Below are 17421 nucleotides of genomic sequence, written 5' to 3'. Positions count from 1 at the left end.
TAATACAATTAACATCAACCACTCTGAGAACAGCCCTTAATGCGTAGTTTCCATTTCCTCTCTTCTAACCAGTTTTTAAATCTAGTTTAGAAAAAAAGAGTTAAAGTTTTGAGTCGAATATGACTCTTCTTCAGAAGTCCGGTTCTGCAGATGGTTCATGTTTTAGTCAACGTTAATTCTGTTTCTCTCTCCGCAGGTGCTGCTATACCTGCTGAGTTTTCCAGTGCTTTCTGCTTGTATTTCAGATTTCCTGCATCCACAGTGTTTTGCTTTTATTTTAAATGAGTTTGCTACCTCCCACCCAAATTCCAGACTCCTTAATCTCCTGCGAGGTACCTTTTGTGAAAGTTCATGTACATTGCATCCACAGCCTTTCCCTTACATCTGTCACCTCTGAATAACTCCATCAGGTTTGTCGAATATGATCTTTTTGAGATGTGTTGACTGCTTCTAATCATATTGCCCAGTTAGAGGTTTAGTAATTTCATCTGTCAATATAGGATTCCAAAATTTTCTCTACATGGATGTTGGCTAATTGGCCTGTAGTTACTCTGGTCAGCTCTCTTTTTGAGAATTGATATTACATTGGTCATTCTCCAATTTTCCAGCATCTATCCAATCTCAGTAGAACTCTTAAAAATATTATGGACAATGATGGTGAGGCACTCACTCACATTTAACTCATACCGGATCTATTTCATCATTCATAACTGGATTTAGCAATGCCTCCCCTTACAAACATACAGACATACTACTTGCACACATTTTAAGAATGTCCTTCCACATCCTGCATTTACTTCCTTCCAGTCCCCACTTAGTTATTTCTTTTTGTCTCCCTAATCCATTTACAGATTTCCTCTTCTATTTCCTTTTCAGCGTTGGGAAAAACTTCACTAATATATAAATTCATTTCTTAATCTATGATCTTTAACTATATTGATTCTGTGTTTGGTATTTTTTTTGGTGCTCTCTATAGCATATTGTCATAGCTCTCCTCTCACTTACTCTGACCCTCATTTAAAAAAAAGCTCAATTGGTTTGTTTTCCACCCCTGACAAGTTTGTGGTGAGGTTTCTGTTCATGCTGTTAAATTTATACCTTCCTGTTACCTAATTGATTGCAACCAATCATCTCTTTTTGGTTATATTTAATGCTACTGCTTTTCACTTATCCTTTTTATTCAGCCTAACACCTAATTTCTTTCTGCCTTTTCCCCCTTGCAACTGGTCAATTTGATTTCCTCCTTGATTCCCTTATGTTCCTTCTGTGTGCTATCCACCTTGGTAAATTTGATATTTGTATATTTACCTCAAATTTTACCATCTTCTTGACTTACTCTTTCAGATTGGTTTTATTTTTTGTAGTTTAAATGGCTTGTCACATTTTGATTCATCCATTTTTGGTTGTGTTTATTTTAGCTCTCTCCTTGTTTAGATGTATCCAATAGTTCGCATCTTCTTCCCCCCACGCCCCCCACCAAAGAAGGCGTACATGTTTCTATGAGACCATTTCTATAGCCACACAGAAGTTCCCTAATCTTCCTATCTTTCCCTATTCTAGCACATGACTGTCAGAGTAATCTGGATATTTGAATTTCTGTTAGTTAGCCTGTTTTTTTTTAACACCTTCCGCAGGGCTTCAAGCTTTTCCTTTCCTATATCGTTGACCGTGTTTAATGGCTGATCTGTGTCCTTCCAAAATCCCTTCCAGTCTTTCCAATATATCCATGCCCCTGGAAGCAGCAGAGCACCTGGATGTCGGTCTCACTGACATAGATGGTGCTCACACCTCTAACTTTCACGTCTCCTATTACTACTGCATTCCCAATTTCAGTAACACCTTTTTAAAAAAAAACAGCATTTCAACTGCAATATATATAGCACACTGCAAGACCGGCACAATAATCTGCCTGCCGGATTTGGAGACCTGTGTTCACCCACAGCTAGGCTTTGCAAAAGGCGTCAAAAAACCCAATTACGAAGAACACATTTTGCTCTCTCCTTGCATATTTGCTTTGGAGACTTCAACTGCCTTTCTCTTAAACAACCCTGCTCCAGGCATCCACTCAAAGAAAAGCTATTGTGCAAGAAAAACCAAAAGAGGTCTCCATGACATCTGATTGTCAAACTGTTTCTTCATTTTGACCACCTTCCTCTTGGCTGCTGTGTCTCTTAAGAGGAAAAATAAGCCATTGTTATGATTGCTGGTTGCAAATATGAAAATGCTGCAGGGATCTAAAAGGAAAACATGCAGTGATTGATAGCAGCTGAACGGAAATTGTGGAAACTGAAGAAGTAGTTTTACCATCAAATGTTAAGGAAGTGAAATAAAGTCATCTGTCATCTGGCATGCCACTGTTTGCTGGCCCAGTGTACGAACAATTGACATACTAGAATATGATTAGAGCATAATAAAATAAAGATGCATATCCTTGTGCTTTACAGTCATGAGAAAAATATTTGTTCCCAAACTGGTTCTGATGTTGATCCTGCACAAATTTTTTCTCAGCAGTACTTTCCCTATCATTTCTCTGTTTTCCTTCTTCAAGTACAATCCCATGAGTGATGTGATGCCTATAAAAACAGCTTACAGTCAGGATGTCACTCCCCAATATTTGTTTCCTTTATTTTGTTTAGTCCTACTGAAGGATCCATTTTAGAATAGTTATATCGCACAGGGAAAGGCTACTCAGTCCATCGGTTTATGCTGGCTCTTTGACAGAACAATCCAATTAGTTCTACTCTGTTGCTCGTTCAATCACAACCCTACAGATACTGTCCCTTTTCAACTATTTATCCAATTCCTGCTTGAAAGTGATTATTTCATCATCATTTCAGACAGTGACTTCTAGGTAACTTGCTGCATTAAAAAAATCTCATCTCCACTCTGGTTGAATCAACTTGAATCTATGTCCTCTAGTTATTGACAGTCCTGTTACTGGAAACAGGTTCTCTCTATTTGCTGTATTAAAACCCCTAATAATTTTGAACATCGCAAGTAAATCTCCTTTTGATGCTCTCTGCTGTAAGGAGAACAATCCAGCTTTTCTCTTTTCCTCTCTTTCATGTTCTAAAGCTTCTAACGTTCTAACTTTTTGACAGGCAGGTTGAAGCTACATTATTGTGATTTGTAACCCAACAAGTAGGTTTATTTTTTGCAGAATACATGAATGGAATGCAATTTTCCAGTGAGATGCATCTATTTCCTATATATCCTAATAACATTAAATCATACACTGTCTATTTCTGTTCGCATGTTAGTGATTTCTGTATTGACTGATCCTAACTTTAGGATTCAAGCAATAGGGGCGTATGTTGCCACCCTCAAGCCCATGTGTGTTTTTGACTAACTTCCCAGAAGAAATCTATCTGCCTTTCCCACTCTGTCTCATTCCCCACCAGAGGGTGAAAAAGGAGACACTGCCCTTTGATCTCTCTCTCTCCACTCTGGGTGTCACTGACACTGTGGAGTTGCTGCTTATCAGTTATTACCATGAACTAAAAAGCCCTCTCGTTATTCGTTGTAAATTTCGGGGAGGATTTTGAGCCCCTGACAGGGCTGGGAATGGAGGTGGGCAGCTCAGCTGCCTAGGATGTTGGTTCCCTAGCTCTATCCCAGCCCTGGGAATTTTTGCGAAGGTGGGATAAGGGAGATGGGGCTGGTAGGGCTACCCTCCCTCGTGCTGGGTGACCGACACGGCTCATTAAGAGCCACTTAACAGCCAATTAAAGGAGGCTGACTGGGATTTTCCAGGTGGCAGGAGAAAGTTTAGCTTCCTGGATGTGGCCTGTTGGCAGCAGACCAGGGAATCAGTGGTGCAGGCAGGCCTAGAGTCCCTCCCTACCTGCCTGCTGTTCTTTTCAAGCTGAAAGGCCGCTGATTGATCCTCCAGCTTCAAGAGCCTGTCTACCATCTTTAATTGGACAGTGAGCCCACCCTCTCAGCAATACTTGGCTGTCCCAGGGAAAATCACAATGAATGACTGTTTCCCATGCAGTGTGAATGTCTGACCCCAGGGTTCAGAGCCCTGCATGGAAAATCCTGCCCCCGGTATTTGTTCTTTCAGTTAAGTCTTCTGCTAAGTATAAGGATTAAAATTCATTCCAATATCATGGTGCAAACTCTTATGCAGTGTATAAATTAATTTATAATTCCCATCCCAAATGACTGTGAACATTACATCTTAAAAAATGCTGCACCCTTTTATGTAAGCTGAATTTGACCATTGGCCAAGATCATAATGCAAATTAAAACAAAATCCCTTCCAAACCATAATCCCTTCCAAACCATAACAGTGAAAGCCCAAAAACATTATTTGTCTCCCAGTTGCTAACCTGTCTTTTTTCTTAATAGATTCTGACAGACTCCACTTTCTGCTTGTTGTATAGTTTGTTTCCTTTTTGCTTCAATCTAAGGGAGTGCAACACTAAAATGGGAAGTCTAGTGCAGCCTTTCTAAGTGGACTGTACAGACCATTTCTTTTCGATCATTATGGTTCCACACACATTGGTCCAAATGCTGAATTCAGTTTAAGTGAAGAGGATCTTTTTTGTTGTGTTGTCATCTCGAGAATATTTTTACATTTGCTTTCCTGATAACTTGCTGTACCTGCATTTTTATGATTCATGTACAAGGACACCCAGATTCCTCAGACTGCAAAATACTGCAGTACACTCTCCATTTAAATAACATTCAGCTTTTCTATTCTTCCTGCCAAAGTGGACAATCTCACGTTTTCCCACATTATGCTCCATCTGTCAAATGCTTGGGCCACTTTCTTAACCTCTCTATTTCCCTTCTGCCTCTTGACTTTCAACTATTCTTGGGATGCTTTCTGTCTTCTACTGTGAAGACTGATATCAAGTACGTGTTCAAAGTCTTTGCCATTTCCATGTTTCCCACTATTAATTCCCCAGTCTCGGCCTCTAAGGGACCAATGCACACCTTCTTTCCCCCCCCCCCCCCCCCGCGCCCCCCTTTGCAGCATTGTACACCTTTTCTTTCAATTTGATACCACTCTTAGCTTCCTTAGTTAGCCATGGGTGGAGCATTTTTCTGGTAGGGTCTTTTTTCCTCAATGGAATATAACTTTGTTTAGAGTTATGAATATCTCCACAAATATCTGCCACTGCTTCTCCACTGTCTTCCCTTTTTAACCTATTTACCAAGTCCACTCTACTCAACTCTTATTTAAGTTTAAAACACTAGTTATGGATCCACATTTCTCACTTTCAAACTGAATGTGAAATTCTGTCACGTTATGATCACTCTTGCCTAGAGGTTCCTTTACTATGAGGTCTTCAATTAATCCTGCCTCATTATACATTACCAGGTCCAAAATAGCCTGTTCCTTGGTAGGTTCCAGAATGTACTGTTCTAGGAAACTGTCCTGAATACGCTCTATGAATCCATCCTCCATGCTATCTTTGCCAATTTGATTGGCCCAATCAATGTGAAGATTAAAGTCATCCATGATTATTGCAGTACCTTTCTTGTAAGCCCCCATTATTTCTTGATGTATTCTCTGACCTACTGTGTTAGCAGGCCTATAAACTATTCCTGCCAGTGACTTATTTTCCTTGCTATTTCTTATCACCACCCAAACTTCCTCTCAAGCTAAAAGCAAAAAGCTGCGGATGCTGGAAATCCAAAACAAAAACAAAAATACCTGGAAAAACTCAGCAGGTCTGGCAGCATCTACGGAGAGGAGCACAGTTAACGTTTCGAGTCCGAATGACCCTTCAACAGAACAGTTCTGTTGAAGGGTCATTCGGACTTGAAACGTTAACTGTGCTCCTCTCCGCAGATGCTGCCAGACCTGCTGAGTTTTTCCAGGTATTTTTGTTTTTGTTTCTTCTCAAGCTTGATCTTCTGAACCAGATCATTTCTCATTATGATACTGATCTAATATTTTATTAGCAGAGCCACCAACCTTCTTTTCCTTTCCTCCTCTCCTTCCGAAATATGCCCTTGAATATTCAGATCCCAGCCCTGGTCACTTTCATGCCTCTGTGATGAATATCATGTTATACTCATTTATTTTTATTTGTGCTATCAATTCATCCATCCTATTACAAATGGAATGAGCATTCAGATAAAGAGCCTTGAATTCTGTCTTTATTTTCTGGTGCAATCTTATGTTTGTAAGCTCTGTCCCTTCCTGTTACATTCTGGTTATCATTACCCATATTGTTACCCTGCACAATTGTCTAGTCCTTTCTCATTAACTTTCCAAATGAACCCTCACACCAATGCTGCCCCCCCGCACCCCCCCAACCCCTGACTATTTAGTTTAAAGCCCTCTCTACAGCCCTAGTTGTACAATTTTCCAGTACTCTGATCCCAGTGTGGTTCGGGTATAGGCCGTCCCAACAGTCTAGCTCCCTCTTTCCCGAGTACTAGTGCCATTGCCCCTTGAACCAAAACCCATTTGTCCCATACCAATCTTTGAGCCGCACATTCAATTCTCTGAGCTTATTTACCCTATACCAGCTTGCTTGTGGTTCAGCTAATGATCCAGGGATTGTTACTTTTGTGGTACTGCCTTTTAATTTGGCCTTTAGATACTCATACTCCCTATGGCAGAACCTCTTTCTCAGTCCTACCTATGTATTTGATACCCACATGGACCACGACAACTGAATCTTTCCCCTCCCACTCTGAGTTCTTCTTCAGCCCTGAGATGTCCTTAATCCTGGCACCGGACAGGCAACACAGCCTTTGGAATTGCGCTCTCAGCTGCAGAGAACTCTATCTACCCCCCTAACTATACTGTCCCATACTGTAACTGCATTTCTTTTGAATGCTCTCTGCTCCCCTCAGCCATGGTGCCATGATCAATTCTTCCTTCCTGCAGTCTCTTCTCTCGTCCACAAGCTGCAAGAACCTTGAACCTGCTTGACAATTGCAAAGGCTGTGGCTCCTCCAGTGGATCCCAGTACCTGCCACGCTTACAGTCACACCCTCCTGTCCCTGAAAGCAGACCAAATTCTAAGTAACTAGCCTAAGGGGTATGACTGCCTCCCTGATGCATTGCAGTGTCAGGAGCTCAGACTTTAGTTCATCAACTCTGAGCCGAAGCTCCTCAAGCTGCAAACACTTACTGCAGGTGTGGTTGCTGTACATCATGCAGATGTCCACCAGCTTCCACAGAACATCACCTGACCTGCCATCTTTGCTGTGTTTTATTTCACAAATTATGTTTAGAAATATCATGCAGTGACTATCTGTACTTGAATCAAGTGGTTTAATTAGTTAAGCTATAAATTTTAATACAATACTTGTATCTCCCCAGTACCAGTTTAAACTACTGTCCCTGTTTAGAGAAAAAAAACTTAAACTCACCAGTCTGTCCACCTAATTAATGCTTTCAGACTTCAGCTCTCAAGCCCCAATGTTGGCCCCCAGCACCCTCTCTCTCACACCATTCTTTTTTTGTAAAGGGTCAGAACAGCACCTCCTCCCTCAGTGTACCGAATTGCCTCAGTTACCAAATTCCCAAGCTTACATGCTGTCATGAGCTGCTATCTTTGTGCGTTTAGCAAGACCACCTGTATTTGTTTTCAATTTCTTTGCGAGGCTGGAAAATGTGGGCTCACAATGTCACAGTGCTTCCTGAATTTGGTTTATTCATTATCATTCAGCAGTTGTTGACTCCACTCTATTGATGCTGAATGCCAGCAGCCAGCTCCTGGGCATGTTTCAAAGCACTTCTCTGAAAATTGGCAGCAGAACGACTGGAAATATAAGACAACTGCTTCAAATGTGCTACCATACCTTGGATGGAAGTTCTGTAAAAGACAAAATAAATACAAAGATTATTGTAGATTTATATTGTTTTTGTAATTTAGTACAGTAACTGGAGCTAAACTTGGACTGAGCTAGCACTGTGTTAGGGCTTGTGAAATTCTGTGTATGGTAAATCAATCCAGAGCACCACCCAAGACTATTTTGCATAGTACAAGCAGGAGTTAGTAATTTAAACTTAAGTACTGACAAACCACTGTATGAGAAGGTCATTGGGCGTTTGAAGGTATCTCCTTGAATTCAGGCAGTCAAACTTACTGAATCAGAGTAAACAAAGAACGCCAGAAATGTAGATTTTATTAATAAATGGCCTTTTTTTTAAGCATTGTTGATAGCTCTGAATTGAGAGCAAATGTTTTGTTTGGTTTCTACTGATTCCAGTCCTGTTTGTAACTAAATAGGCACAGGCTTCTGATGTACTGCATTAATATGCTTAAAAAGCTGTAGCATTAACAAGTAGAATGCATGTTTGCACCTTAAGTTGGTACATGTAAAGTTCCGACTGAGGGAAAGGGATTTCTGTCCCTTGCCTGAAAATGTTGGGTGTGGCAGTGGGGGCAAGAAATTTAAGGGTTGAATTGAGTTGTACTCCTGCACTTCCTCAGGGGCAAAAGCACAGGATAAAGGAATCCATTTACCTCATGGTCCTGGAACGATGCATGGTACGTTGTTGAAAAAGAAGAGAAAAGAGAAAACTAAGAGGGGCTGCAAAGATCCATCTTTCTTTGACGTTCTCTCTTTATCTTCTTTATATCTTATATCATTGAACAATTATTTACATAACCAGAAATAGAGGGTAACCAAGGGGCCTAATAAGAGTGAGGAACTTAAAGTAATTAATATTAATGTGGGAACCTAGAACAAGGGGGCACAGTTTCAAAATAAGGGGTTTCCCATTTAAGACAGAGATGAGGAGGAATCTGTTCTGTCAGAGTGTTGTTAATCTTTTGAATTCTCTACTCCAGTGTGCAGTGGGGGCTGGGTCATTGAAGGCTGAGTTAGACAGATTTTTCATCTACAAGGGAGTCGAGGGTTATGGGGGCCAGGCAGGAAAGGTAGAGTTAAGGCCACAATCAGATCCACTGTGTCCCCTGCCAATGCAAGATGGCCACCGATGGCATGTGCACCGATCCTCACATGCGTAGAAATCAAATGACGTCAAACGTGTGGGGGGGGGGGACAATGTAACAGAGATCCAGGGACATGGTGTCGGTAATGGAGTCATGGCCTGGAAGGAGATGGGCATCAGTTAGCAATTGTCCTCAGGCAGTTAGGCCTTTCTAATCATCATAAAACAGTGATGGCCTTCTCAGCAGGGTAAGAACAGTGAGCTCTGAAGAAGAGTCTTACGGACTCGAAACGTTAACTCTGTCTTTCTCACCACAGATGCTGTCAGGCCTGCTCCAGCAATTTTTGTTTTTTTGTAGGGTAAAAGCAGGGTTAGGAATGGAGAGCTACAAATACAAGAAAAATAGATCAGTGGGTAAAGGGACCGGGGAAGCCCAGATAGGATCCCCCGCACGGACACAACCCCCCTCCCCTTGCCTGGAAAAACTCCCCTCAGATCTGGACTGTGTGTTGGGTGGGGAGGGCCCTGGTAAATGCTGTGATATTAATGTTGCAGCTGGAGGGAAGAGCAAGGTCAGGAACTCAGACGGTCAAAGAAATGCACACTTCCTGGTTTCCTGATCATAACCCTGCCCCATGCTCCTAAGCCCCAACCAGAGTAAAACACGTCATGCATGTGCAGTTCTCGTTGGCGACAAATGCAGCCCAATCAGACCAACCATGATCTTAATGAATGGGGGAGCAGACTCAAGGGGTCAAATGTCCTACTCCTCCCATTTCTTATGTTCTTTTATCAGCCAAGGAAAAACTATTGGAGAAACATCAGCGGCTAATAATCAACAAATCCCAAGGACCTGATGGCTTACATGCTAGGCATAAAGTTGTTGGGACTACACCTAGCTGCTGCAATTTGAAAGTTCTTTATTGCTGTTTTTGCACACTGCCCGTTGCACGTGTTCTGACATCGTCCATGGTCCAATAGACACATATGGCAGCGTCAAATAGAGCAGTACTAAGGGTGTAAAAGAAATTTAAAAGAGCATACACAGGAAGGTGATATTATATAAGGGCTTATGGAGTTGGGGGTAATGTATGCCTAGATTGAGGATTGGTTAACAGATAGAAAGCAGAAATTAGGGATAAACAAGGGATTTTTCAAGTTGGCAGGCTGTAACCAGTGGAGTACCACAATGATCAGTGATGGGGGCTCAGCAATTTACAACCTGTATTAATGATTTAGATGAAGAAACTGAGAGCAAGTATTCAAGTTTGCTGCTGATACAAAGCTAGGTGTGAATGTGAGCTATGAGGAGGATACAAAGAGGCTGCAAAGAGATATAGACAGGTTAAGTGAGTGGGCAACAAGGTCATCAATGGAGCGCAATGTGGAGAAGTACTTATTCATTTGGGTAGTCTTTTTAAATTAACTCTTTCATGGGATGTGGGTGTCACTGGTAAGGCCAGAATTTATTGCCAATCCCTAATTGCCCATGAACTGAGTGGCTTGCTAGGCCATTTCAGAGGGTAGTTTAAAGTCAACCACATTGCTGAGAGTCACATGTAGGCCAGACCGGGTATGGATGAGAGATTTTGTTCCTAAGGGACATTAATGAACCAGGTGGGTTTTTACGACAATAGTTTCATGGGCACCATTGCTAAGACTAGCTTTCCGTTTCAGATTTTATTTGTTGAATTTAAATTCTGCCAACTGTCGTGATGGGATTTGAGGAACACAAAGTTAGTGTGCAGGTACAACAAGCAATTAGGAAGGCAAGGGCATGTTGGTTTTTTTATTGCAAGGAGATCAGAGTACAGGAATAAGGAAGCCTTTCTACAATTGTATAGCATTTTGGTGAAAGCACACCTGGAGGACTGTGTGCACGTTTGGTTTCCATATCCAAGGGAGGACATACTTTCATTAGAAGAAGTACAACAAAGCTTTGCTAGATTGGATTCCCAAAAGGCATTCAGTAAGGTGCCACACAAAAGGTTAATAGACAAGATAAAAGCTCATGTATGAAGGGGTTGTCCTATGGTGAGAGGCTAAGTAAATTTGGCCTGTACTCTCTGCAGACTGGAAGAATGAGAGGTGATCTCAATGAAATATAAGATTCTTAAGAGGGTTTGACAGACTAGACACTGACATTGTTTCTGCGGGTTGGGGAAGCTGGAACGCAGGGGCACAGTCTCAGGATAAGGGGTCGATCATTTAAGACTGCAGTGAAGAGCAATTTCTTCACCCCCAACGGTTGTGAACCTTTGAATTCCTCTACCTTAGAGGGTGTGGATGTTCCATCACTGAATATATTTAAAGCTGAGACAGACAGATTTATGGTCTCTCAGGGAATCGAGGGATAATGGGAGTGGGCCATGATCATATTGAATAGTGGTTGACTGTCGGATTGTGGATAGATAGGTGTTGAAATGCTTGGTGTTCTGGGGCGGATGCAACAGCCAACTCGAATTCCTATGAGGAAACAATTAGCTCTGCTATTGTTCAAAAAAAGCTTTCAGTGGAACATGTTGCAGTTAGGTTTTTTTTGGAAAAATACACTTTTTATTCATAAAATATCTGAAAGAACATTACAAAGCATTTCAAAATGGCCATCACAAATAGTGCAATCATATTCAACTTTTCCACATGAATCACGAGGTGCTTCAATACAATCGATGAACATTACAGACATTTCAATATGGTCATTACAGACAGTCAGACAGTGCGAATGATATTCAAGTTATCTACATAGATCATGTTGCACTCTGAGGTGCTTCAATACAATTATGATACATTTAGTATTCACTGCATATATTCCTTCTGAGTTATACAGCCTGAGGGGCCTATACAGTTTTCAGCCCCTCGGTGCACTATGGCAGAAAGGTCTTAGACAGCGACTTGTCCTCATTGTGACTTTGCTGCGGCTGCCCCAAGCTTTAGTGCATCCCTCAGCACGTAGTCCTGGGCCTTAGAATGTTCCAGTCTGCAGCACTCGGTCGGGGGCAACTCTTTGCACTGGAAGACCAACAAGTTTCGGGCAGACCAAAGAGCGTCTTTCACCGAGTTGATGATCCTCCAGCTGCAGTTGATGTTTGTCTCAGTGTGCGTCCCTGGGAACAGCCCGTAGAGCACAAAGTCCTGTGTCACAGAACTGCTCGGGATGAACCTCAACAAAAACCTTTGCATCTCTCTCCAAACCTTCTTTGCAAAGGCACATTCCACAAGGCGGTGAACAACGGTCTCTTTCCAACACGTTACAGTTAGTTGGATCTAACCCAGACCCACCTGAAGAAGAAAATTGAGTTGCATTGTGCATTTATTTTGAAGCTGATGTTGAACCAGGTGACACATTAATATTGCAGTTGATGTGAGAAATCATATTGGCTCATTTATTTAATTAAAGTTCATATCTTCTGCTTTATTTTCTTGTTAAACAATTGCAATCATACAACGGCCACCTGAAAACTTTGTCTTCTAATTTGCATTCAAATTTGCCAAAGCCGTAATTCTGTTATTTAACAGATAGTATGCTTGAAAATGAATCCCTAATTAGAGTGTGGCATTTAAGTAGTTGAACTGCATTATTAAGCTTTTATTTGTTTTACTGCCCCACCACTTATAACTTGTCCTAAATGGCCATTGTTTATATGTGATAGTTATTGCTGAGGAAATGTAACTTTTTTATGCACATATGTAGTGTGTATGTTTTTGTTTACAATTAGCTCTTGAAGATGTCGACTTGCTGGAATAGCTATACTAGGACTGTTATCCTCTGGAAATGGCCTAAGTAGCTATTTTTGCATGAGTGAACAACGATAGTGAATTTCAATTAGTTGAATAGTTCAAATAGACCACAAAACATGGCTGGACCCAATTCTGTTTTCTTTTGATATTGGTACAAATGCACTTCCAGCAAGCCTGTAGCAGTATCTTCTGAATTACTTTCTCTTTCCCAACACCAGTGTACTGATGTCACTAATGACCAATGTCCTGTTGAAATCAGCTGACAGGTACTAAGAATCTACCTTTTAAAAATAGATCACAAGGTAAGAACACTTGACTGATATGACACATGGAAGAATCTTCTGTGGAGGATTTAGTAAATTTCTGCTCACTAAAATTTTGTTTATTAAACAAATGTAATTTTCAGGAGAATCTGGCGCAAATATTATTGATGTTTCTAGCGAAGCACGCAAGCGGTTCTTGGGTCCACTCCACCCTTCTTTTAACTTGATAAAGATCATCCGTAGCCGACTTTACAAAGCACTTCCAGACAATGCACATGAGCTTGCAACAGGTCGATTGGGCATTTCTTTGACCCGTGTGTCTGATGGCGAGAATGTTCTGGTGACAGTTTTCAACAGTAAAGAGGAGCTTATACAGGTAATGTAGGAATACATTGCTAAATTTTTTTCAGTATTTCTGCTTGGGTGGAAAAGATTCTAATTTCTGGAAATTTCCCATTTTTATACCCAAATCCCTATTGATTGCCACTAAGGGAACAAAGACCTTCTCCCATCTGTGCACCAGAAGCCAAAACCTGGTTTCTTTACTGATTAAAAGAAAGAAGCTTTCTGACTTGGACATTCTGCTGGTCAAAATACTGTCCTAATCTACCAATTTCCCAGCAGATTGTACTGGCATAAGTTATCTTTGTACAGGCATAAACGCTGCGTCACTGGCAGCTCATTTAAAAAAGCTCTTGATCTGTTTTGCAGGCCTGTATATGCAGCACGTTTATTCCTGTGTACTGTGGACTAATACCACCAACGCTGCAAGGAGTGGTAAGTTGAACTGTGACTGTTCAGTTGAAATGAAACTGTTGATCTGGAATTTGACCAGGATGATAAAAACATTGTTCAATATCAAATTGCGTGCAAATCCGAGTGAATCTGGATATATCTTCCTCCCCTTTCCAAACAATAAATATGTTGAATTACTACTGTCGTACGGTTACCTTTCATTTTTTTTCCTTTTTTTTTTAATCTGTGTTGAAGCAGTGCCTCTTTACTAACAGGTCAATGGCCATAAGGCATCTTCCAATAACCTGCCCATGTTTAGCTGCCTGCCTATGTACACACATGGAAAGGAATTATTGATTCTCGCATTTCCACCTGAGGTCGAGAGCAGGTTCTGTCACCGTTATTTTTTTCTTCCCTAATTCAGATATGCTGAGGCTAACTGTAGCATCTGAGCCTCTATTCCAGCTTGCACAGACTGGGAATCCCAGGGCTGTGTCTCAGCTACTCAATACTTTCTTCTGGTAAGCCCTTGTGAAAGCTCTAATATGTTTATACTTTCCTTTCCAGACACTAAACATAAGATCCTGGAGTTTACAATTAGTCACTTGTAGTACAGTTCTTGAGTGTTGCTGAAAAAAGAGACATGCTGTCAAAGTTTTTCATTTTGCACTCAACAGGGCAGATGCCAGAATGCCAAATTTCAAAGGGAGCAACAGTTTATACTGCATGAGAAAAGGGTGCTGATTGATTGGTTGAGGCATTGTCATGGAGAATGCACCAGGAACTATTGTCCCCCATGCTTTTGTTTAATTCAAAGGGAACATGCCCAGGTGGTGCATCTTTTTGAATTAAACAAAAGTGTGGAGGACAGTAATTCCCTGGTGCATTCTCCATGGCAATGCCTCAAACAATCGGAGTCAACTTACAACCAATCAGCGCCCTTTCCTCATGCAGTATAAATGTTGCTCCCTTTGAAATTATGTATTCTTGTGTCTGTCCTGATGAGTGCAAGACAAAGCACTACAGCATGTCTCTTTTATTAGCAATACTCAAGATCAAGAGTTTCTGTGAGGTTGTGCTGTTTCATTTTATTGGTGCAATTCACATGTAGCCTAAGGATCTATCCTTGGGGCCCCGCCTATTCCTCATCTACATGCTGCTCATTGGCAGTGATATCTGAAAACACACATTAGTTTTCATATGTAGGCTGACAACATCCAGCTTTAACTCACCATCACCGCACTCGACTCCTCCACTGTCTCTCTGACTTGTCAGACTGCTTACCTGACATCTGGTACAAGATGAGCAGAAATTTTCTTCAACAAAACATTGGGAAGACCAAAGCCATTGACTTTGGTCCCTGCCATGAACTCTGCTCCCCAGCCTATGACTCCATTCCTGTCCCTGGCAACTGTCTGAACCAGACCCTCTTGTGAACTTGGTGTCATGTTTGATCCCAAGATGCACTTCCAGTCATATCCGTGCCATAACTAAGGTCATCTAATGTCACCCAGTTCCATCCTACCTCAGCTCACCACCTGCTGAAGCCCTTGTCCATGCCTTTGTTACCTTGAGACATGACTATTCCAGTGCTCCCATGTCCTACCCTCTGTAAGCTTGAGGTTATCCCTTTATGTCCTAAGTCTCATTCACCTTTCTCCCCTGTGTTCACTAACCTACATTGGTTGCTTCAGCAATGTCTGGATTTTAAACATTCTTCTGCCTGTTTTCAAATTTCCCCCATTGCCTTGCACCTCCAGTCCTTTAGCCCTCTGCAATATTGGCACTTCTCCAACTTTGGCCTTGTGAGTATCCTCCAATTTTAATCATTCTACCAGTGGTTGCTTGTACTTGCTTTGTAATGTGACCTGAAGTAAGATGTTGCAGTTCAAGTCTGGAGGTAACAAGTTACATCTCATCAGTTTCACATGCCCAATCATTCAGCTGCCAAGGACATAAGCCATGAAATCCTCTTCCTAAACCTCTCCACCTCTGTCTCGCTTTTCTCCTTTAACAACAGCTTATATTATACAGCATTTTTAACATGGTAAAACATCCGAAGGTGTTACACAGGATTACTAGCAAACAAAATTTGACACCAAGTCACAAGGAGATATTAGGGCAGGTGACCAAAAGCTTTGTCAAAGAGGTAGGTTTTAAGAAGTATCTTAAGATTTTTATCCTTTTTCTAAAAAACAGAAAAGGAATCTTCTCGGTTAGTGTCTTCCCACACCCTTATTTGTGAATATCCAGTTTAGAATATGAGAGTTTGAAAGGGACAGAGGAGGACAAGAAGATACAGAATGATTGGAGAATTGAAAATTAGAGATTTGGATGATTGAAGATGTGGGAGGAGAAAGGGTCAATTAAAAGCAGTCTCAGTCTTAACAATAAAGAAATTTGTAAGATCAATGTATTTTGCACTGGAGGTGAAGGAGCATAACTGTCTGAATGCAGTGACTAAAATGAAGAAAAGTCTTCTCCTTGTATGCAATTTTAAAAGCTACCTGGTTGCTTGAATTTTCAGGGCGGTCTTTTTGACCTTTTATTATTTTTTTTCTGCCAGGTATATGACCTTCAGCTATAATACAAAGCCATTTTAGTCATTGCATTCAGACAATTATGCTCCTTCACCTCCAGTGCAAAGTACATTGATCCTGTGAATTTCTTTTTATTGTTAAGACTGAGACTGCTTTCAGTTGACCCTTTCTCCTCCCACATCTTTAATCATCCAATCTCTAATTTTCAATTCTCCAATCATTCTGTATCTTCTTGTCCTCCCCGTCCCATTCTAAACTTGTCATTTTCATGAGCCTCATCTCCTGCTCACTCAATCCTCCCTCTCTGTGCTAAATTTCTGACCATTCAGCTACCTATCCTTATGAAGTTTGTTAATGCTTGCCTTTGCTCAGATGCTGTCATTCCCCATCTTCAAAATTTTCGCAGCACTCTGCACCAACCCTTACCCCCATGATCCAACCACACTATTTCTAGGCCCAACCACCTTCAGCTGCTTCATCAATGACCTTCCTTCCATCATAAGGTCTGAAGTGGGGATGTTCACTGATGATTGCACAACGTTCAGCACCATTCGCGACTTCTAAGATACTGAAACAGTCCATGTCCAAATTAAGCAAGACCTGGACAATATCTAGGCTTGGGCTGACAAGTGGCAAGTAACATTTGCACCACACAAATATCAGGCAATAACCATCTCCAACAAGAGAGAATCCAACCATCGCCCCTTGAAGTTCAATGGCATTACCATCACTGAATCCCTCACTATCAACATCCTGGGGGTTACCATTGACCAGAAACTGAACTGGATCAGCCATATAAATACTGTGGCTACTAGAGCAGGTCAGAAGAGGCTAGGAACCGTGTGACGAGTAACTCACCTCCTGGCTCCCCAAAGACTGTCCACCATCTACAAGACACAAGTCAGGAGTGTGATGGAATACTCCCCACTTGCCTGGATGAGTGCAGCACCCACAACACTGAAAAAGCTGGACACCATCCAGGACAAGGCAGTCCACTTGATTGGCACCACATCCACCATCATTCACTCCCTCCACCACCGACACACAGTAGCAGCAGTGTGTACCATCTACAAGATAAGGAATTTACCAAGGTTCCTTAGACAGCGCCTTCCAAACTCACGATCACGACCACCTAGAAGGACAAGGGCAGCAGATAGATGGGAACACCACCACCTAGAAGTTCCCCTCCAAGTCACTCACCATCCTGATTTGGAAAAATATCGCCATTCCTTCACTTTTGCTGGGTCAAAATCCTGGAACTCCCTTCCTT

The 17421-nt window shown here is 41.5% G+C and overlaps 1 protein-coding gene across 1 annotated transcript in view; it reads left to right on the top strand.

Moving 5' to 3' along the window:
• pnpla2 (patatin-like phospholipase domain containing 2) overlaps positions 1–17421 on the top strand; it is a 71942-nt gene that overhangs the window by 14408 nt on the left and 40113 nt on the right. Inside the window, exons 2-3 of the mRNA XM_078548933.1 lie at positions 13020–13252; positions 13588–13653. Coding sequence (XP_078405059.1) covers positions 13020–13252; positions 13588–13653 — 299 coding nt within the window. The remainder of the gene's footprint in view (positions 1–13019; positions 13253–13587; positions 13654–17421) is intronic.

This window comes from Cetorhinus maximus, chromosome 9 (genome assembly GCF_964194155.1).
Source record: "Cetorhinus maximus chromosome 9, sCetMax3.hap1.1, whole genome shotgun sequence".
NCBI classification, from domain to species: domain Eukaryota; kingdom Metazoa; phylum Chordata; class Chondrichthyes; order Lamniformes; family Cetorhinidae; genus Cetorhinus; species Cetorhinus maximus.
Note: the sequence above shows the minus strand (reverse complement) of the source record. Positions and strands in the feature narration are given on the sequence as shown.